The 18009-nt window shown below is 39.9% G+C and overlaps 1 protein-coding gene across 2 annotated transcripts in view; it reads left to right on the forward strand.

The window, feature by feature from the left end:
- Gpr158 (G protein-coupled receptor 158) overlaps positions 1-18009 on the forward strand; it is a 444454-nt gene that overhangs the window by 363320 nt on the left and 63125 nt on the right. For both annotated transcript variants that reach the window (XM_008831743.2, XM_029562921.1), the window contains one exon: positions 14477-14586. In XM_008831743.2, coding sequence (XP_008829965.1) covers positions 14477-14586 — 110 coding nt within the window. The remainder of the gene's footprint in view (positions 1-14476; positions 14587-18009) is intronic.

Below are 18009 nucleotides of genomic sequence, written 5' to 3' on the forward strand. Positions count from 1 at the left end.
CTCCCAAGTGCTGGGATTAAAAGCGTGCACCACCATGCCCAGCCCATGCCACTTATTTTTAACAATTTCTTTTCATGATTTATCTCAGTTTTTTAATAAAATATTATTTATTTATATTTTATGTGTATGAGCATTTCACCTGCATGCATGCAAGTGCACCATGTGCATGCAGTGCCTGTGGAGGCCAGAAGAGGGCACTGGGTCCTCTGGAACAGCAGTTAAGGAGAGTTGTTAGTCACTATGTGGGTGCTGGAAACTGAACCTCGGTTGTCTGCAAGAGCAGTCAGTGCTCTTAGCTGCCGAGCCATCTCTCCAGCTCCTTAAAAAAACTTTAAAGTCAGGGCTGGAGAGATGGCTCAGCAGATTCCCAGCACCCACACAGCAGCTAACAATCATCTGTAATGCCAGTTCTAGGGGATCCCACACCCTCATCTGATCTCTGCAGGCATTGCAGAGTGCACTTAAATACATGCAGACAACACACTAATACACATAAAAATAATAAATAAAATATTATAGAGTGATTTTCATATGTTGGTAATAAAACTGGATCTTCTCCAGTTTCTATGGTTTATTGAAAGCTTCTAAAACACTGCATCCACATTGAACTGTTGAGGAAACTGAAACTCAGAGAACCTAGAGATTTGTCCCAGGTCATGCCTCTTAGTGATGGAAGCTGGATGGACAATAGAAGTTTAATCCTTCGTTTATCCACAGCAATATGCTGCTGTTTGCCTCTTCCAGACTGATGGGTAACTTGTATATTTGTATAATTTTACAAATGAACTTTAAGGTATTTGTTTCGTTAACTCTCTTCTGCCTCCTTAAGGTAGTTCATTTGTTGTGTGTATGTGTGTTTTTATTTAGTTCTAAACCAGGAATATTTTTTCTGTCAGCAGTCGAAACAACTCTTTGAAAGTTGTGTTACGAATGTTTTGTATTCTGAACAAAGTCGTGTGGCGTCTCCTGGTTTGTAACGGTCTTCCATTACCATTGTATTTAACAACTCTTATACTGATTTTGTCAGTTATAAAGCCAGCAAAACTAAACCAGTAAATCATAGATCATGTTCAGAGCTCATTTTTTTCATGAACCTGTCCATTTACCAAGAGAGCAATTTTTGCTCTCTTACAAGTATTTTAGCTCACAGATAAACTACGTTTTTGTCACATTTAAAGAGAAGATCCAAAAGATTAAATTTCTGTCCCCATTATAAGGCTCAAATAGAAGCTGTCATATTTGTCAAGTCTCATCCTCTGCTTTTAGCCAGTTTGCTGCTTGGATGATAGTCCAACTAGGAATAGGATCAGTAGGACCAACATCCTCTGGAAGCTTGCTAGAAGTACAGGATATTGCCAGGCATGGTGGTACATGCCTTTAATCCCGGCACTCAGGAGGCAGAGGCAGGCGATTCTCTGTGAGATGGAGGTCAACCTGGTCTACAGAGTAAGTTCCAGGCCAGTGGCGCACATCTGTAATTCCAGCAATTGGGAGGCAAAGACAAGAGGATCACCTGTAAATTTTCAGCCAGATTCACAGAGTGAATTCTAGAGCAACATGAGCTATGGAGAGACCTTGTCTCAATAAAAACAACAACAACAACAACAACAGCAAAAGCTGTCTACAGTCATCTCAAAATTACTGAAACACAGTTGTAAACACAAATGTAAACACAGTTCACATTTTAGTGCGATTGTTCTAGGTGATTCTCAGGGACAGGAATGTTTGAGAAGCATCACTCACAACCCACTTCTTGACAGAAATAAGAGACACGTATGGCAACATTGCTTTTAGCCCACATTGCACTCTTTCTTCAACCGAGTTTCTTGTAATCTGACAGAACATGATAGCAGTGAGTCTAAAGGAAGTATCTCCAAGCTCTGCAAGCATCTGTGTTGATCGCACAGTGCAGAGACTGCACAATCACCCCCATGCAGAAGCCCTACTTCATGGCTTCTCTTCAAACCAAAGCAAAGCTATTCCCAGGAATCATCCTATTGTGTACCTGCACTTCCGTTGCTTCTAGGGACACAAAATCTCTTTCTGTATTACAGCCTTCCTATGTGGCACCTAACAAAATCATTTTATTCTTAAAGCTCAAGAGCCTACACTCGTTCAAGGCCATCATGATGTTAATGTGTTATTGCTATTTATTAAGCACTTGCATTGGTTGTTGGTTAGTTATTGTGTATATTCTTGAGGATACTTAATATTTAAAATACTGATACACAAATGTATAACTAATAAAATGTGCAAATCACTGTCAGCCTTGTATATACATACATACATGCAGTGTTACATATTTGTATTATTATAAAGTAATGCTTTCTTTAAAATTTTTTTATTACATTTATTTGTCGGTGGGTGGAGCACAGAGGTCAGAGGACACCTTTTAAGAGTCAGTTTTCTTCTCTACAGTGTGGGTCCTGGAGTCCTGGGGATTGAACTCAGGTCATCAGGGTTGATAGCAAGAACTTTTGACTGCTGAGCTATCTCACTGGCCCCTAATGCTTGTTTCACATACATTTATAGAAGTTTTGAACTATTGTATAACTACTCAATTTAGAAATTAGCACTTTTTCATGAGCAAAGAAAAAGGCTATGTAATGCTTTAATCACTAACTGTCCTCCTCACCAATATTGGGAGGGGACAGTTTGCTCCTAAGAGCATCCGGAGAGATGGCAAGAAACAGAACCTTAGTTTTAGATTTTTATTACCTTTTTCTTGGTAACTAAAGAGGACACAACTTTTAGATGAACTTCTTAAAGGAATAAATAATAAAATATATTCTCCCCCTTACCTTTATGCTCAGTCACATTTTGCTTTATTTTCTGAAATAAATTAAGGGTATTATATTTAGGGTAATAGATATTTCTTCATTTTCATACATGTACATGTAGCTGTACACACACATATAAGTGTAAATTCTAGGCATAACTGATATCACTTTAGATAGTTTGTAGTGTTTTATTTTCTGCCTATTTTTTTCACTAAGCGCACCTTCGAAGAGTTCTTCTATAATCACTACTATTTTTAAGAATATGATGGTTAAGAATGATGCAACTTCCTCTGTAAACTTTGTACCACAATTTGTTTTTGACTCAAACATTATTTCTTTCAAACCTGGAACCTGAGAGAATGTAAGAGTTTGAGACAAAGCATTCATGTGTTTATATATTTATTTTGTTGGTTAGGATGGACTGTTTCCATAGAGGGGTTTTCCTTTGGGAAGAATGAGGAAACTGAGCCCAGGAAGGAGACCTGTTCTTTCCATTGCCCCACTTTGCTGTGCTCCTTTCCCAGCTGCAGGTCTGTTACTCTTGCTATCTCTTGACACTGTAGTCCTTGGATGGCTTGGCAGGGAGAAGCCGATGAGGTTGGGCAGCCCACACGAGTGGCCCCCTCACTGGCTGGTACAGAAATACCTATGCACAGTTGTACATGACCAAGAAGGTCTTAAGTTGCTTATTGTATTTCATAAAAATGTCTGAGCTGCAGAGTTAGACCCCACTAAAAGTATTGCCTTTATTTAGATGGTGCCACATGTGACTTTTCTGTCAAGCTAGAAGCAGAATCACCACTGAGACTTTAGCATCTTCTCATCTTTATGCTTAGTTTTTAATTTCTTTTTATATTTCCAGGAGTGTTAGTAATTTAGATAGGAGTTACCAGGCCCATCGTATGTGCTGACACAGTAACCCCTAAATATTACTTCATAATTATTTTATAGTTTTAAAGTTGTTTCTGTATTTTATATTTTAGATCACGATTTCTTTTTGTCATCTCAAAGCAATAGGAGCTAAGTGCCAACTAAGAAGCTCTATTGTGGATGTGTTAGAACACACAGTCATACCACTGGTTCCTCACATGTATGTGGCCATCACATACATGCAGAGCTGCATTGAGTACTTTGTCAGTTCTGGAGTTTGAATGAAACTTTAGATAATTAATTAAAAATTTTCTAGACATGCTCTTTCTCCTAAATAAGGCTTATGTTGAGAATAATGCATTTTACCAAATATAGGAAAAATAGTTTAGAAGACACAGAAAGGCTTTGAATAAAGGCCATTTGAAGATATACCTGTAAAATGCTATGACTCAGGGCTGCAGAGATGGCTCAGGGGTTAAGAGCACTGACTGCTCTTGTAGAGGACCCAGTTCTATTCTCAGCACCCACACAGCAGCTAACAACCACCCATAACTCCAGTTCCCAGGATCTGATGCTGTCTTCTGACTTCCATGGGCATTGCACAACACAGGTGCACTTATACACATGCAGACCATACATGCATAATATGAAAATAACAAAATATTAAAATTAAATAAATGAATAAAATGGTTTGACTGGTACAGCTCTGCCTAAACGTCTCAGGCCCAGATAGCCAGCCTGAGCAGATTAGGTATATAGTTTTAATATAAGGTGCTTCCAAGGGATCCCTCTGTGACTTACCCTCCTTCAAGGTCAAACTCCAATTTAATCCTTTCCGTGTTTGGTAAGGACAGTTGGCAACTTAACAAGCACAAGAAGTCCTAGAAAATGTGTGGCCAATGGGCCTTTTCATGAAGGAACTAGATGGGTCTGTAGGTGTGGGAGAAAGCGTTCTCAAAGGATCAGGAGTCCGTCAAGTCCTTCTCAAAGGACAATTTCATCAATAAAAGTCTTGTTACCTGAGTCTGCTATCATGCAGATATTACCCAGGAATTTTCTTAATAAATTTCTTAATAATAAGGGTCTCAGAACCCCTATTAGCAGAAAACCTGAAGCATGTAACACCTCATTTACCTCTAAAAGTGATTTAATTCACAACCTGTTTCACTGAACTGACGTAACTAACACGACAAGGTAATCAGTAAAGGAGAGCTGCTGTGTTTGACTTATTGCTCAGATTCTGAAAGCATCGGGCCTAAGATGTGAGTGTCTCACTGTTTGCTCTCAGAGCTCTGGGAAGGCTGCTCAACTGTGACTGTGCTGGCTTCCGACCACGCACCTCACAGCCATCCCCGGTGAAATACGCTGGGCATTATGTCTGCAGAGCAGATGCAGTAATTCTGCTTTCAGAGGCTGTGGCTACTATCCTTGCCCCTCCCCCACAAAAAACCTATTCTGCTTTAAAACATTCTTCAATTTTGAGTGTAATTGAGAGGATTAATTAATATTCTTTTTCTTTGTGTTATTTCCCCTCACAATTAGCTCTTTTCAGTATCTGAAGAGGATAGGCAATCCAGCAGACTTCAAAACACATACTTTAAAATCATAACTGAATGACTGCCTGCAACCTCAGCATGTGTGAGCTGGAGGCAGGAAGATGGCAAGTCAGGACCAACCTGGACTACTAAGCAAGTTCATCACTATCCTGAGCTACTCAGGGAGACCCTGCCTCAGAAAACCAAGAACTAAGGATATAACTCAGTGGTGGAACACTTGCTTAGAATGGACAAAATCCTGGATTCAATTCTTAGACACACACACACACACACACACACACACAGACACACACACACACACACACACACACACAATCAAAAAGGAGGAAATGGGAGGATTACATATGTAGATTTACTGGCATACATAGGCTTAAAAGGGTTCTCTGCCATATAGAAACTTAAAAAGATTTAAAAACATAAAACTTCAGTGCCTAAAGCATGGCAGTATCCCTCCTGTAGGATCAGTTAATAGGTCTTATAAGCATAGTTAAGAACCAAATCCTGTCTCTGGCTCTCCCAGGACCCACAGTGAAGGACACTTGGAATCACAAATTAGACTCTATAGGCCAAATGTGTGTGTGTGTGTGTGTGTGTGTGTGTGTATGTGTGTGTGTGTCTGTCTGTCTGTCTGTCTGTGTATGTCTGTGTGTGGATAGATAGATAGATGACAGATAAAAAGATAGATGATAGATGATAGAAAGATAGATGATAGATGATAGATAGATAGATAGATAGATAGATAGATAGATAGATAGATGGTAGAGTGAGGGACACTATTGGGAGGTGTGAATGGGGAGGGTATTGAAATACCATCATATTCTATTGTATGAAAATTCATTGCAAAAAGTCAATGAAAAACCATGTCCTTCACAGAGGCAGGTTAGGCCTTCACACTTAGACTACATTCTCAAAGACAGTGGAGGAAGCAAACCTCTGGGCAAATTGTGGTGGGCTCCCCACAGATCCCCAGAAGAAGGATCTAGTTGGTTCATGTGATACCTTCAACTGCTGTCCCTGAATACGTCTCCCTTTTTCTCACTGAGGCGCCTTAGCTAGGGTGTTTTACTTCACAACGCCCATGATTCCTATGCTGTGCTCCTTTATCCAGAAATTATGCATGTTCTTTGGTGTTTACTCAGTGAATGGAGTGGAACATTTGCATCCTGCTTCCCACATACCCAATATGATGTCTTTACAGCTATCTTTAACTTCTAGTGTTGGAAAGAGAGAGTGGAAGAGATTATTTCCCATGCAATATGTACTTTGGAATTTTGCCTCTAGTAATTCTTCCAATAAAGGAACTTTCTATGGATTCAGGTTTAAACTGGCAATTTTGATAGCATGGAGTGAATTAGTCCACAACATTAAAATGTGGTCTCTTTTTCTTAGAATAAAGATGACAAAGTATACATGGACCCTAACTATGGGTGGTGTATCTAGCACAGTGATCCATGTATATATCATGGGAAGACTGTCAGAATTGATTTTCTGCTCTTATAACAGAGCACCATAGCCCAGTCAGTTACAAAACAAGAGAAGTTTATTCCCCTCACAGATTTGGATGCTAGGAAGTAGAAAGCATTCAGCGGAGAGCAGGACCACATCTGATGAGAATAAGTGGCCCAGTGTAGTGTGGTGGGTGAGGCAAAGAATCGTGAAAGCCAGTTCTGAGAAGGGTTCTGAGGACCACTGTGCTATAGGGAAGGCAGTGTGGAGACAAGCACTTGGAAGACAGAAAAACCTCCAGAGTGACCCTTTGATCATGAGCCCATGCCTGTGAAGATGAGCCCATTGCTGCCATAATGGCCTTCGTCCATTCACAAGGGCAAGACCCTCACCTCATAATCTCTTGAAGATTCCACTTCTTAGTACTCTTACAGTGGAGATTAATCTCAACCAAAGTTTTTCTTTATATTTTATTTATTAGTTTATTTTATGTGTATGAGTGTATTTACTGCATGCATGTAAGTGCACCTCTGTCGTGCAATGCCCATGGAGGTCAGAAGAGGCATTGGATCGCTCAGAACTAGAGTTAGGGACAGTTCTTAGTCACCATGTGGGTGCTGGGAATCAAACCCCAGTCCTCTGCAAGTGCAGCCAGTGCTCTTAACTGTGGAGCTATCTGTTCAGCCCTTCAATAAGAGTTTTGAGAGGACATCGACTGCATGGTTGTAATCATTGCTATTGGTAATGTGCAATGGCAGCCGCTCTTATGATGAAGTCAGTAGAATCATCACTCACGAGCTCTTCAGCATAGAGGCTTCATTTTCCTCCATATTTTGTGCCTATCAAGGTCTTTTACAGGGTCCTATTTGTGATTTGGGAAGAATTGTGAGTTTCATAATCATTTTGTTAACTTTTATATCCGCATGTAAAATTTACATAACAAAGATAGAGACTCAATTTGAGGTCTTTCTTTTTTTCTTATTGCAGGGCATATCAACCACTACAAATCTAAATCTGTCCAATAGGTAGTTTATATCCAACTTATTAAAGAATTAACTTGTCTTTCATGCCCCCCTAACTTCTTCCTTCTTTCTTTTCAATCTCATTCTGTCTACATGTGTATACTGGATACCCATTGTTGCCCAGCACAATACTAGGGGATGGACTTGCAATTGTGAGTGAGATAGTTAAATACCCTTCTATATGTTATGCCTTAGCTGGGAACATACATTGAATAAATGAGTTACAGAAATAGTTGTTTCAAAATAGAGCTAATGAGTGCAGTGAAGGACATCTAGCATTCAGTAAGAGTAAATATGTGTAAATAAGATGGAAATAGGCTAGTGTGGGAGTGTGGGGAAGAGCCGTGAGACCCAAGCCTGAGTTGAGTCGTGAAGGAAGTGGCAGAGAAGTCTAGGTAGAAGCATCGTTATCCTCTCCAGACTTACGCACCTTTCCCTTTTCCATTCTGCTTCATTTCAACCACCATCCTCCGCTCACTCAGTCACAAGGCTTCAAATCTTCACACACCTCTAACACTGCATTTTCTTTTGCCTCAAGAAATCATTGGTTGCTGTGTTATCTTCTTTGTTTGTTTGGTTGAGACATGGTCTCCCTGTAGCCTCAGCTAGCTTAGAACTTGCTATATAGACCAGGGTGGCCTCCATCTCACAGAGATTCGCCTGCCTCTGTCCAGAGTGCTGGAATTAAAGGCGCGTGCCGCCACACCCAGCTCAGTGTTTTCTTGATTCAGCTACTCTTTCTTCTCTTCCAGTAAATGACTGAATTTCCAGTTTCTCAACATTAGTTACATCTAGTGGCACTCTCGGTCCCTCCCATAGCTTTATTTTATAATTTCATTAAACAGATACACGCTGAGGACTTTCAGCATGCCAGGGCATATCTCAGTGTCACAGAAGTGAGTAGGATAAGCCTGGCTGCCACAGAGGTGATGTCTGCTAGAGAAGAGATGATAACCAAGCAGACACCATGAACCAAACCACAGGCAGTCCTCCTCTCCCTATAGGAAAGACTGTTCTGGCTGAGGCTATGAACAGGAATAAGCCAAGATACAGGTGAGGGACTGTGTTTGGAATGGATGTCAAGAGAGGCTGCACATACAAGGGCTGACAGGCTGGGGTGGCTGGAAAAGTGATAATGAGGATAGATTAGTTGATTCCCACTACACTGGCCCTTGCCAAACTTCTGAAATCAATTTGACTTTCTCCTAATCACTCAGAGAGCCACTGAAATGTCATAACCAGAGTGGTGAGGTGAATAAAAACATCCCCACAGCTGACATTTGAGGCCTGGGGTGAGACAAAGGAGAAGGGTCACTTGTGCACAAGGTGAGGCCTTGTTGCTTGTTCCCCATTCCAACTAGTCTTCTGCCTGCAGTCTCTTCCTCTTCTGTAACCCAACAGATCTTGGGACAGTCTGCTCTTAACAAATTCTGATCTCAGCAGGTAGATCTTAATGGCATCTTTACTGCTCCAGGAATGAGCTAAATTCCTCACACTATTATCTAAAGCCTCCTCTTTATTCCATGACCTTGTTTTCTGGAGTTTTTCTGTCTTCTGGGCTGAAACTATCCACACACTTGACTCCAGCACTGTCTCAAAACATGCTGGATCTTGGCCCCTCCCCCTGTGCTCTTGGCCTATGCACTTACACCAGTTCCACCCCAGGCTCAGGTGCTCACCCTTCCAGCTGAGCTGAGCTCATTTCCCCTGAGATAATTCCCGTCCTTCCAAAATTGCCTTATACTACACTTCACAGGATAGTAACGTTGGTCCCTTTCTGCTAAGAGAGCCTTTAGAGAGGCAAGACAGCATAACTCCTATAAATATTTCATGTGAACATGCCATTGTTTTTGCCATTTACATACAATATCCATTCTCTGTTTACAATTCCTTTAAAGAACCAATTCACATCAGATTTACTTTTGTGGCTTTCAAATCCCTTCCTGAATAAATACATACTGAATATGTCAATTAAAGTCACAATGATTGGTGATTCCTAATTGTGTTGGATAGCTTTAGTGTCAACTTGGCACACCTGGGTTGAGGGAACCTCGATTGGGGAACTTCCTCTATTGGACTGGCCTGTGGCCATGTCTGAAGGGCATCTTCTTGACGACTGATGTGGGAGGGCCCAGCCCACTGTGGGTGGTGCCACCCCTGGGCAGGTGGGCCTGTGTTGCATAAGAAAGCAGGCTGAGCAGGGGCCAGGGGAGCAAGTCAGTAAGCAGCATTCCTCTATGGCCTGTGCTCCAGCTCCTGCCTCCACGTTCCTGCCCTGAGTTCCTACCTTGGCTCCCTGATGAACTGTGTCCATGGATATGTAAGCTAAATAAACCCTTTCCTCCCCAAGTTGGTATTGGTCAAAGTATTTTGTCATAGCAATGAAGAAACAAACCAGAACACTAATCATGGCTTTCAAGTGGTTTATTTTCAAGTTAACATATTTTAAAATTATCTGAGATAGATTATTGAGAAAATATTTAACTTGTATAAATTTTCTACTTGTGAAGCACAAAGAATATACAGAGAATTGCATCCTCTATAATTTTACATTTGATTCAGAGATTAAAATGTAAGACATGGTAGAAAAAATATACAGGCAAAGACTGATTACAGAAATTCAGAAGAAAGAGTGGGTGAATGGCCAGGAAATTATCCATGGAAACAATGGGATGTAATTATGATACAATGAGAAATTCAAAGTGACTAAAGTGGCTTTCTTAATAACATCAGCCAATACTGGATAGCCACTGTGCTATGCACTATTTAACTGCTTACCCACATATTGTTGTGCTTTAAACTACAAAATAAGCCCAGGAAGAAGTATTATTTGCATTGTGTCCAGTTTATAAATGGGACAGACATACGGGGCACAATAAAGCACATTCCATCACCTGCCAAAGACACACAGGAAGGAGCAGAACTGAGGATGGGCACCAGGAGACTGGATTTAGAGCCTGGATTCTCCACTGTCCTAGTGTTGTCTCTGACACATGAAGCTAGGTGCTCCCTTCATTATTTTGTTGAACCTTTTTGAATTACACAAGTTCAGTAGAATTTCACTTTCTATTGTTTTTTAAGCTTAGATCACACCCATGGGTGCTAACAATGAAATTACTAATTCATTTAGTTTGACCAAATTCTTCATCTGTGAAACAAAATCATAGTGTATATAAGCAGTTATCAAACAGTTTGAGAGTAGCTATTTTAAAATAAGAAATTATGGGGCTGGAGTGATGGCTCAGTGATTAAGAGAAATGGCTGCTCTTGCAGAGGACCCAGGTTTGACTCCCAGCACTTACATGGTGGCTAACAGCCGTTCATAACTCCTGCTGCATAACACAGATGCACTTACATACATATAGGCAATACACTCATAAAATAAAAATAATACAAAATATTTTAAAATAAGAAAATGTGCAGATGTAGGTATTGTGTATGTTCACCTTCACTCACTGGTTTCCCTGCTGGAACTTACTGTACAAAGGTAAGCTTTCTACTAACTCAGAACAGTGCAGCCCCCCAAAATCCACTCTTCCAGAGTAATTTAAAAAGCCCATCCTCATGGAAATATCTGAGATTTTATGTGTTCTAAATATCCTACTCCTGCAACTCTCATCTCTAACCTGTCATTTCTTTCTGATGTGAGAAGAAAGAGGTTGTCCCCAAATCTCTTAGTCATAATAAAGATTTCTTTTGTTCCCCTAAGTTCTCTCTTTCTCTTTCAGCTTCAAGTCCTTACAAAATAATGAAGCTTGCTTTGCAGAAGTCATAATTACTATTGACCTCATGTGTAAAAGAAATAGTTCTAAGATATCTGAGCTAAAATTTATAATACAAAAAATAAAGATTTATAACATTTTTATTTATTTATTTTTATTTTATATATATGAATGTTTTGTCTACATGTCTGTAAATGCACCATGTACTCACAGAACCCATGGAGGCCAGAGTGGGGCATTGGATCCCTTGGTACTAGAGTTATGGATGGTTGTGAGCTGCCATGTGGGTGCTGAGAACTGAACCTGTGTCTTCTGCAAGAGCAGCCAGTGCTCTTAACCACTGAGCTATTTCTCCAGCCTCAAATTTGTAAAATTTTAACTGGTTTTGTGAAAATAGTAAGTAAAAATATTCACATTTTATGATTCCAAACATTTTACATGTGAATCCTGAAGACAAGTTTTTCCTGATCTCCATGCTATATAGTGAGTTGAACAATTAATAGCATATATTGTGTATAAATGAGAGAATATCATTGAAAATTTATACTTCACTCCAAGAGCACACTAGACAAGGCTATCTTGAGTCTGTGCCTACTTTTCTCTTTTAAAAATGTCTCCCTGAGAATTTGGTCCTGGGATTTCCCCATTTCTTAAAGATTTAATTTTTAATTTCTGTAGTAGAGCTATTTGAGAAATACCAGGAGAGAGTTAAAGGAAATGTCATTCTAGGCACTGCAGGGGAAAGGGACTCTACTTGTAAAATGGTAGCTGGGAATTTTAGCTGCCCACAGTGAACATGTCTTTGGTGTGAAAAGCTAAAAGTAACACTCAGGCTTTCGACAGTGATGAGAGTCTCTATGATGATGGTCCTGGCATCAGCAGAATCAGTCCAGGCTAGCTGTCCAACAATAATTGTAAACCTCTGCTCCAACAGCATTCATCCGTTAGCACTATACAAGCTCCACAGGTCGAGTAAACTAATTCTTGCTCTATGAGGGTTTGCTGAAATCACACAGCAGTAAGCAAAAGGCAGTAGAATGTATTGTACATGTCTTTTGACTGTCCCCCAGACCTGGCCACTCACCCCACTGCAGCTACACAGATGCTTCTCAGAGCCCCTGTGTTACCTTAGTGAAATCACTGTCATACATCTCCTCTCTCTTTCTTATTGGCCTCAGCAGCCCAAAGGTGGAAGTCTGGCGTATTTAATTTCTTTGTTGAAGCTCTGAAGTGCAAAGCAAAGAGCTAGTGAAGTAATTGACCCAAGAGCTGAATTAAGTGGTAAAGCTGGACGGCGCATTGTTTGGAGCACATGCTAGGGGAACCATGTCAGAGCTATCCTGGGCAGGAGAAGGGACTTCCTAGGAGTGAGGCTCCAGTAGAGGAATAGAAGGGAAACTAGCCTGGAATGCTTTGTTGGGAAGAAAGAGGTGTTCAGCATCCTACAGTCTTGGAAAGACACAGGTGATAGAAAGTCCTTGAAGTTGGAAGTCAGTGATTCAGATTTCATTGGAAAACAATAGAGAGGCCCTGTAGTTCTCTAGTCTTGATAATGAATGATCAAGGTAACAATCTAAAGGGCAATTCTAATGACTATGTATTTATATAAAGATTCATATGAGTCTAGATAGACTGACTACTCTCCAGTGGATGAACTTGCACCAATGGATACCTGGATAGAAATGCTTGACCATGAAGCCATCCATAGTCAAGCAGGACCCTTGACTTATCTTTGCATAGATGGAACTGGTAAAAGAAAGGAGCCAGGGGCTCCTCCCAAGCCCATGTGATGCCTGAGGAACAGATCCTCAAACGACCTTAAGAGTAAAAATAAATTGGTTTATCTGGGCCAATTGTAGGGTCTTAAACACCCAAAAGGAAAGTATAACCAAAGATTACAGGGATCAATATAATTTCTTAAGAGTACATATGTATAACTAAAGGCTACATAACAAGAAACAATGCCAGACAGGAGATACCTTTCTTTGAGTTATTGGCCAGGGTGGCCCAAGAGACCCCCAGACAGTAACCCAGCACAGAACTGGGAAAATGAACAGCAGACCCCAATCTTATCTAAAGGAATATTGACAACTGTTGTTGCTAGATGAAGAAGAACTGATCTCCCTAAAACAAGGGACTCTAGATAGGCTGACTAGATTCAGCAGATGGACAAGCAGTGGGGAATGGCTGGGGGTGCTGACAACACAGCAGACAGTAGGAGGGATGACAGAGTATATGGGCTCCAGTGGGGGGAAGGGAGGCTATGGGAGGGTGCCATTTGGGAAGTGGGTATATAGATGAATAAGATTGTTTGAGATGTTCTGTATGACATACACGCTAAAAAATCAACAAATAAAAAAGTGACATATTTGAGGAGGAAGCATAAAAACTTATGTCACATTAATTACTAGAGACAAAAAACATTACCATTGAAATCTACCTGATGACTTTATATCCATACTCAGGTGCCAAGGATCTGAGTGTAACTGACTGTGACTAGTAATAATCAGATACATAGAGATTAGAGTCACATGTGCAACCATCTAAATATTAGTAGCATTAAAAATGACTCTGTAGGACACAGCATATTTTAAAATGAAATAGAGATCTTTTTTAAATGGTAAATACTAATTCAATTTTATGTCTTATAGGGTTTATACTGAGTTCAATATTGTATAATGGTATCAATTCAACTGTGAACCTAAAAATGTATAGCCACTTTTGAAAGAGATGTATCCTTGCTCTGGAAATTGTTATTGAATATGTTAAAGCTGTAATGAAATGCTTCTTCTAATCATGTGGTTATTAAATTTAAAAAATCAAAAAAAAAAAGAAAAGAAAAAGAACTGCTTGACTGGATAGGACTTAACATATATGACAGAATACCTGAAATCTTGTGAGAGGGAGCTATGGGGGAGCAGGGGAGGATGTGGGGTCTAAATTTGTTTAAGATATATGAAATTCACAAAAACTCAATAAAAAAGAAAGATGCATATGTAGAAAACATCAGATTATGAAGTGCTGCCTTTCATTTAGGGACATTGGTTGATCCTGAAGGCCTTTCTGTCCTCATCCCACAGGTTGTTATTTTGTACTTTGAGCCAAGTACATCCGGCTGCATTCTCCTGAGATGGGTCCGTCTTCTCGGTTTCGCCACTGTTTATGGAACGGTGACTCTCAAGCTTCACAGGTACATTACATTTTATCAGTCTTGTGCTGGAAGAATCAAATTGTTTGGCTTAGCAAGTAATTATAATATGGATGGCAAGTTGAATGGTTTAAATGCAAGAACGTAAATAGCAAGGACACACACACACACACACACACACACACACACACACACACACTTCAGTTCCAAGCAATATATGTAAGATTTTCTAGGGAAATCTTTAATAGAACTGAACTCTCATACCAAGAGCTTTAATGTACTGTCTGTGTGTGTGTGTGTATGTGTGTGTGTGTGTGTGTGTGTGTGTGTATGTGTGTATGTGTGTGTGTGTTGCTATAGGATGGATTTATTCTGATAAGTACAATGTTGGAATGTTAAAGAGGTCAGTCAGAAAGGAAGACAACATGACTGAAATAGTGGTGATGGTCTGAGTTACTGTCAATGGTCAGCAACACGCTCATTGCACTAAAATAATGACCTCTCTCCCCCCTTCCCAAGTTCCATGTTGCAGGGCAACCCTGCTGATATTCTAGGATGAAGTTATAAAAATAATGTCTTTAGCATTCCTTCAGTGGTTATCAACCTTGAAAACTGTAGAATACTATAAATTCCTTTTTACTTAGTTCAAAGCCATCTAAATATTAGGAAAATGGAGGTAATAAAATTAATTACCTGTCCACAATGCTAGGGATGGCTGGCATTGTTCCTAGACGTTCCTTTTCCTCTTGTCTACAAGTTTAAAGAAAGCCTTGGTGAAATCATGCCCAAGAGAAAATAAAGGCCTGCAGGTAGGGTAACACTGAAGCCTTCGGTCCTGATGACCTTATGGCTGTTCTGGTGGCTATAGTGAGCACTCCTATTTGTATATTCATTTACCAATAAATGATTCTCAGTGAAAGTATCCAAATATGGCTCAGAGAGGGGCTTATTTTTGATGCCGTTATACATGTTATGTGCTTTCTTTAATTTCTCCCCTTCCAACTTTTAAAAAATGTAATAATTATGCTATCTATCAAAGAGACCAGTCCTCCCTCCTGCCCTTCCTCCCTGCTCCCCTCCATCCTCTTTTTTTCTTCTTTTCTGGTACCAAATTATTGAGACTGCTGTACATTATCTTTGAGGGAAGTTTGACTACCCTTGAGTCTCAGGAATATGTGTGTGTGTGTGTGTGTGTGTGTGTGTGTGTGTGTGTGTGTGTGTGTGTGTGTGTTTTAAGAAATATAGAACTGGATTTCAGAAGGTCCAATTTAAATTTTAATTTAGCTTCCAAGAAACCATAGGCCTATTTAATTTTTGAAAGACAGTGATTAGACCAGTCTCTAAGCTCTTCCTGGCTGCCCGTTTACCATGTCACTGCACTTTGCCACTGGGTCCTAGTGTAATGCCTTCCAAGTTCCATTCCTTACGTGATTGCTATTTTTTAACTGATGCTCACCAAAAGAAACAAGAATCATTGATGACCTGCAATGAGCAGTAAGCCTTCTGGAGTCCTGAAATGAGAACCCACTTGTGACTTGAGAATGACATCACTCCTCACTAGACTAGCACAGAGTGTCTCTGTCATAATATTTTCACTGCTTTATAACCTTCTCACCCAATGCTAGTTTCACTTTAATTTTTCTTCTCCTTGAAGTAAATGAGTCTTTCCATTGACCCCCTGGCACTCCCATGGCTGATGTATGAGAAATGTTTAATTCATTTCAGATGAGTGAGTGAAGGCACAAGTCAGATTCAGACCAGGAAGCTGCTTCCCACAGTGCATTTGGAGTCCCTGACTCACTGTGGGCTTCCTCAGTGTGACCAAGTGCCTTGTACACAGGACACTGTGGTCTACAAAGAGATACTGGATGCATCTGAGGACAGCATTAAACAGCACTGAATCATAAAGTGAGAAAGTGACGCCCATTCTGGTTCTTTCAACCCTCCTGATTATTTCCAGGAGAAATATTAGTTTGCAGCTCCTAGGTTTTTATTAATACCGGTCAACCCACTGCTAATCTTCCTCTGGAAAGAGCAGAAGACACTTCAGGCTCAGGCTTTTTGCTGAGTTGCTTCCTCTTAAAGATACATCATCCGGTGGCACATGCCTTTAATCCCAGCACTCGCGAGGCAGAGGCAGGTGGATCTCTGTGAGTTTAAGGCCAACCTGGTCTACATAGTGAGTTCCAGGACAGCTGGGGCTACAGCGAGACCCTGTCCCAAAAAGACCAAAAAAAAAAAAAAGATACATAATCTTTGTTCTCCTGTATTTATTTTTATAGCTACTTTCTATTTATGGAAAGTATTGTCTATTTTCTTTACAGTAATAATATAAAGTTTCCTTTAAAATATTTTAAATCAATAAATGGAAGCTGATTTTAAAAGCCATTAACCAATGAACAGATACAGCAGAAATATTGAGGGTATGTGAAAATGATTAGAATTTGGGAAGTTGCTTCCTTTATCATTTCTTTTGTTTAAGAGCTAGAATTAAAATGATTTTTGTGTGTACGTCTCTAGAAATCATTTCAGTGAAGAATTATTCCACTAAAGGCTTAAATTTAGTGGAAATTTTCTAATGTAATGAGTAAAATTACTCTAATCCTGTATGAACCACGTGGCTTTACTATTATTTGTGTTTTCTCTGTATTTCTTAACTTTAATTGATTTAAATATTATTTATCTATAACCTGAGCAATCAGCACCCTAGAGAAAGGTGAACACTCTTCAGGTAGGACTGGCCATTCCCAGCTTGTGCTCCCATATGCAGGAAGGTGCCAGGCCCACTCTTTGTATTCAGGTATCTTTTAGATGAATAGGTAGGTGGATGTTTTTCTGAATGCAGCTGCAACAGATGCTTTCTGTCCAGCATCTGAGTCAAGCAATGCATGTCCTGAAGAGAGCCAATCAAGAGGAATGTCATAAACCCTGACAATTCTAAATTTTAATTTTAATTTTGTCATTATCTACTTATACAACCAAAAATAAACTATTCTACTATCAAGAATTAGCTTTATACCTATAAAAATGGTTTGATAACCCGTTAAGTCAGGATGACATAATTTGAATACATCAAAGCAGGGTTTTTGTAGTTGCAAATCATAGAAACTGACTATAGTCAAATGAAGCTGAAGAGGAATTCATTGGTAGATATAGGCAACAACACAGAGTTAAAGAGAAAGGTAGAAAAGCCACCCTGAGGGAGGTCCAGGGTAGTGTCTTCAAGGGTCAGAAGAGCCTGAGGGGAGACACTGTGTATGCTGAATGACAAAGCCTCCTTCTCATGGAAATTTCATTTTTGTACTAGATTTAGTTTTTAAAAGTTAATAAGGGAGATATGGATAAAAATCGGGTTAGTTTAAGGGAGGGGAAGGGAAGGGTATACAAGGAACCTAGGGGATAAAGGGAAAGAAGGAGCTCAAGAGAGGTAGGACCATAGGAGAAGGGTATTATTAAGAGAGAAAG

This window comes from Nannospalax galili, unplaced genomic scaffold (genome assembly GCF_000622305.1).
Source record: "Nannospalax galili isolate Female #2095 unplaced genomic scaffold, S.galili_v1.0 scaffold14, whole genome shotgun sequence".
Lineage (NCBI taxonomy): Eukaryota > Metazoa > Chordata > Mammalia > Rodentia > Spalacidae > Nannospalax > Nannospalax galili.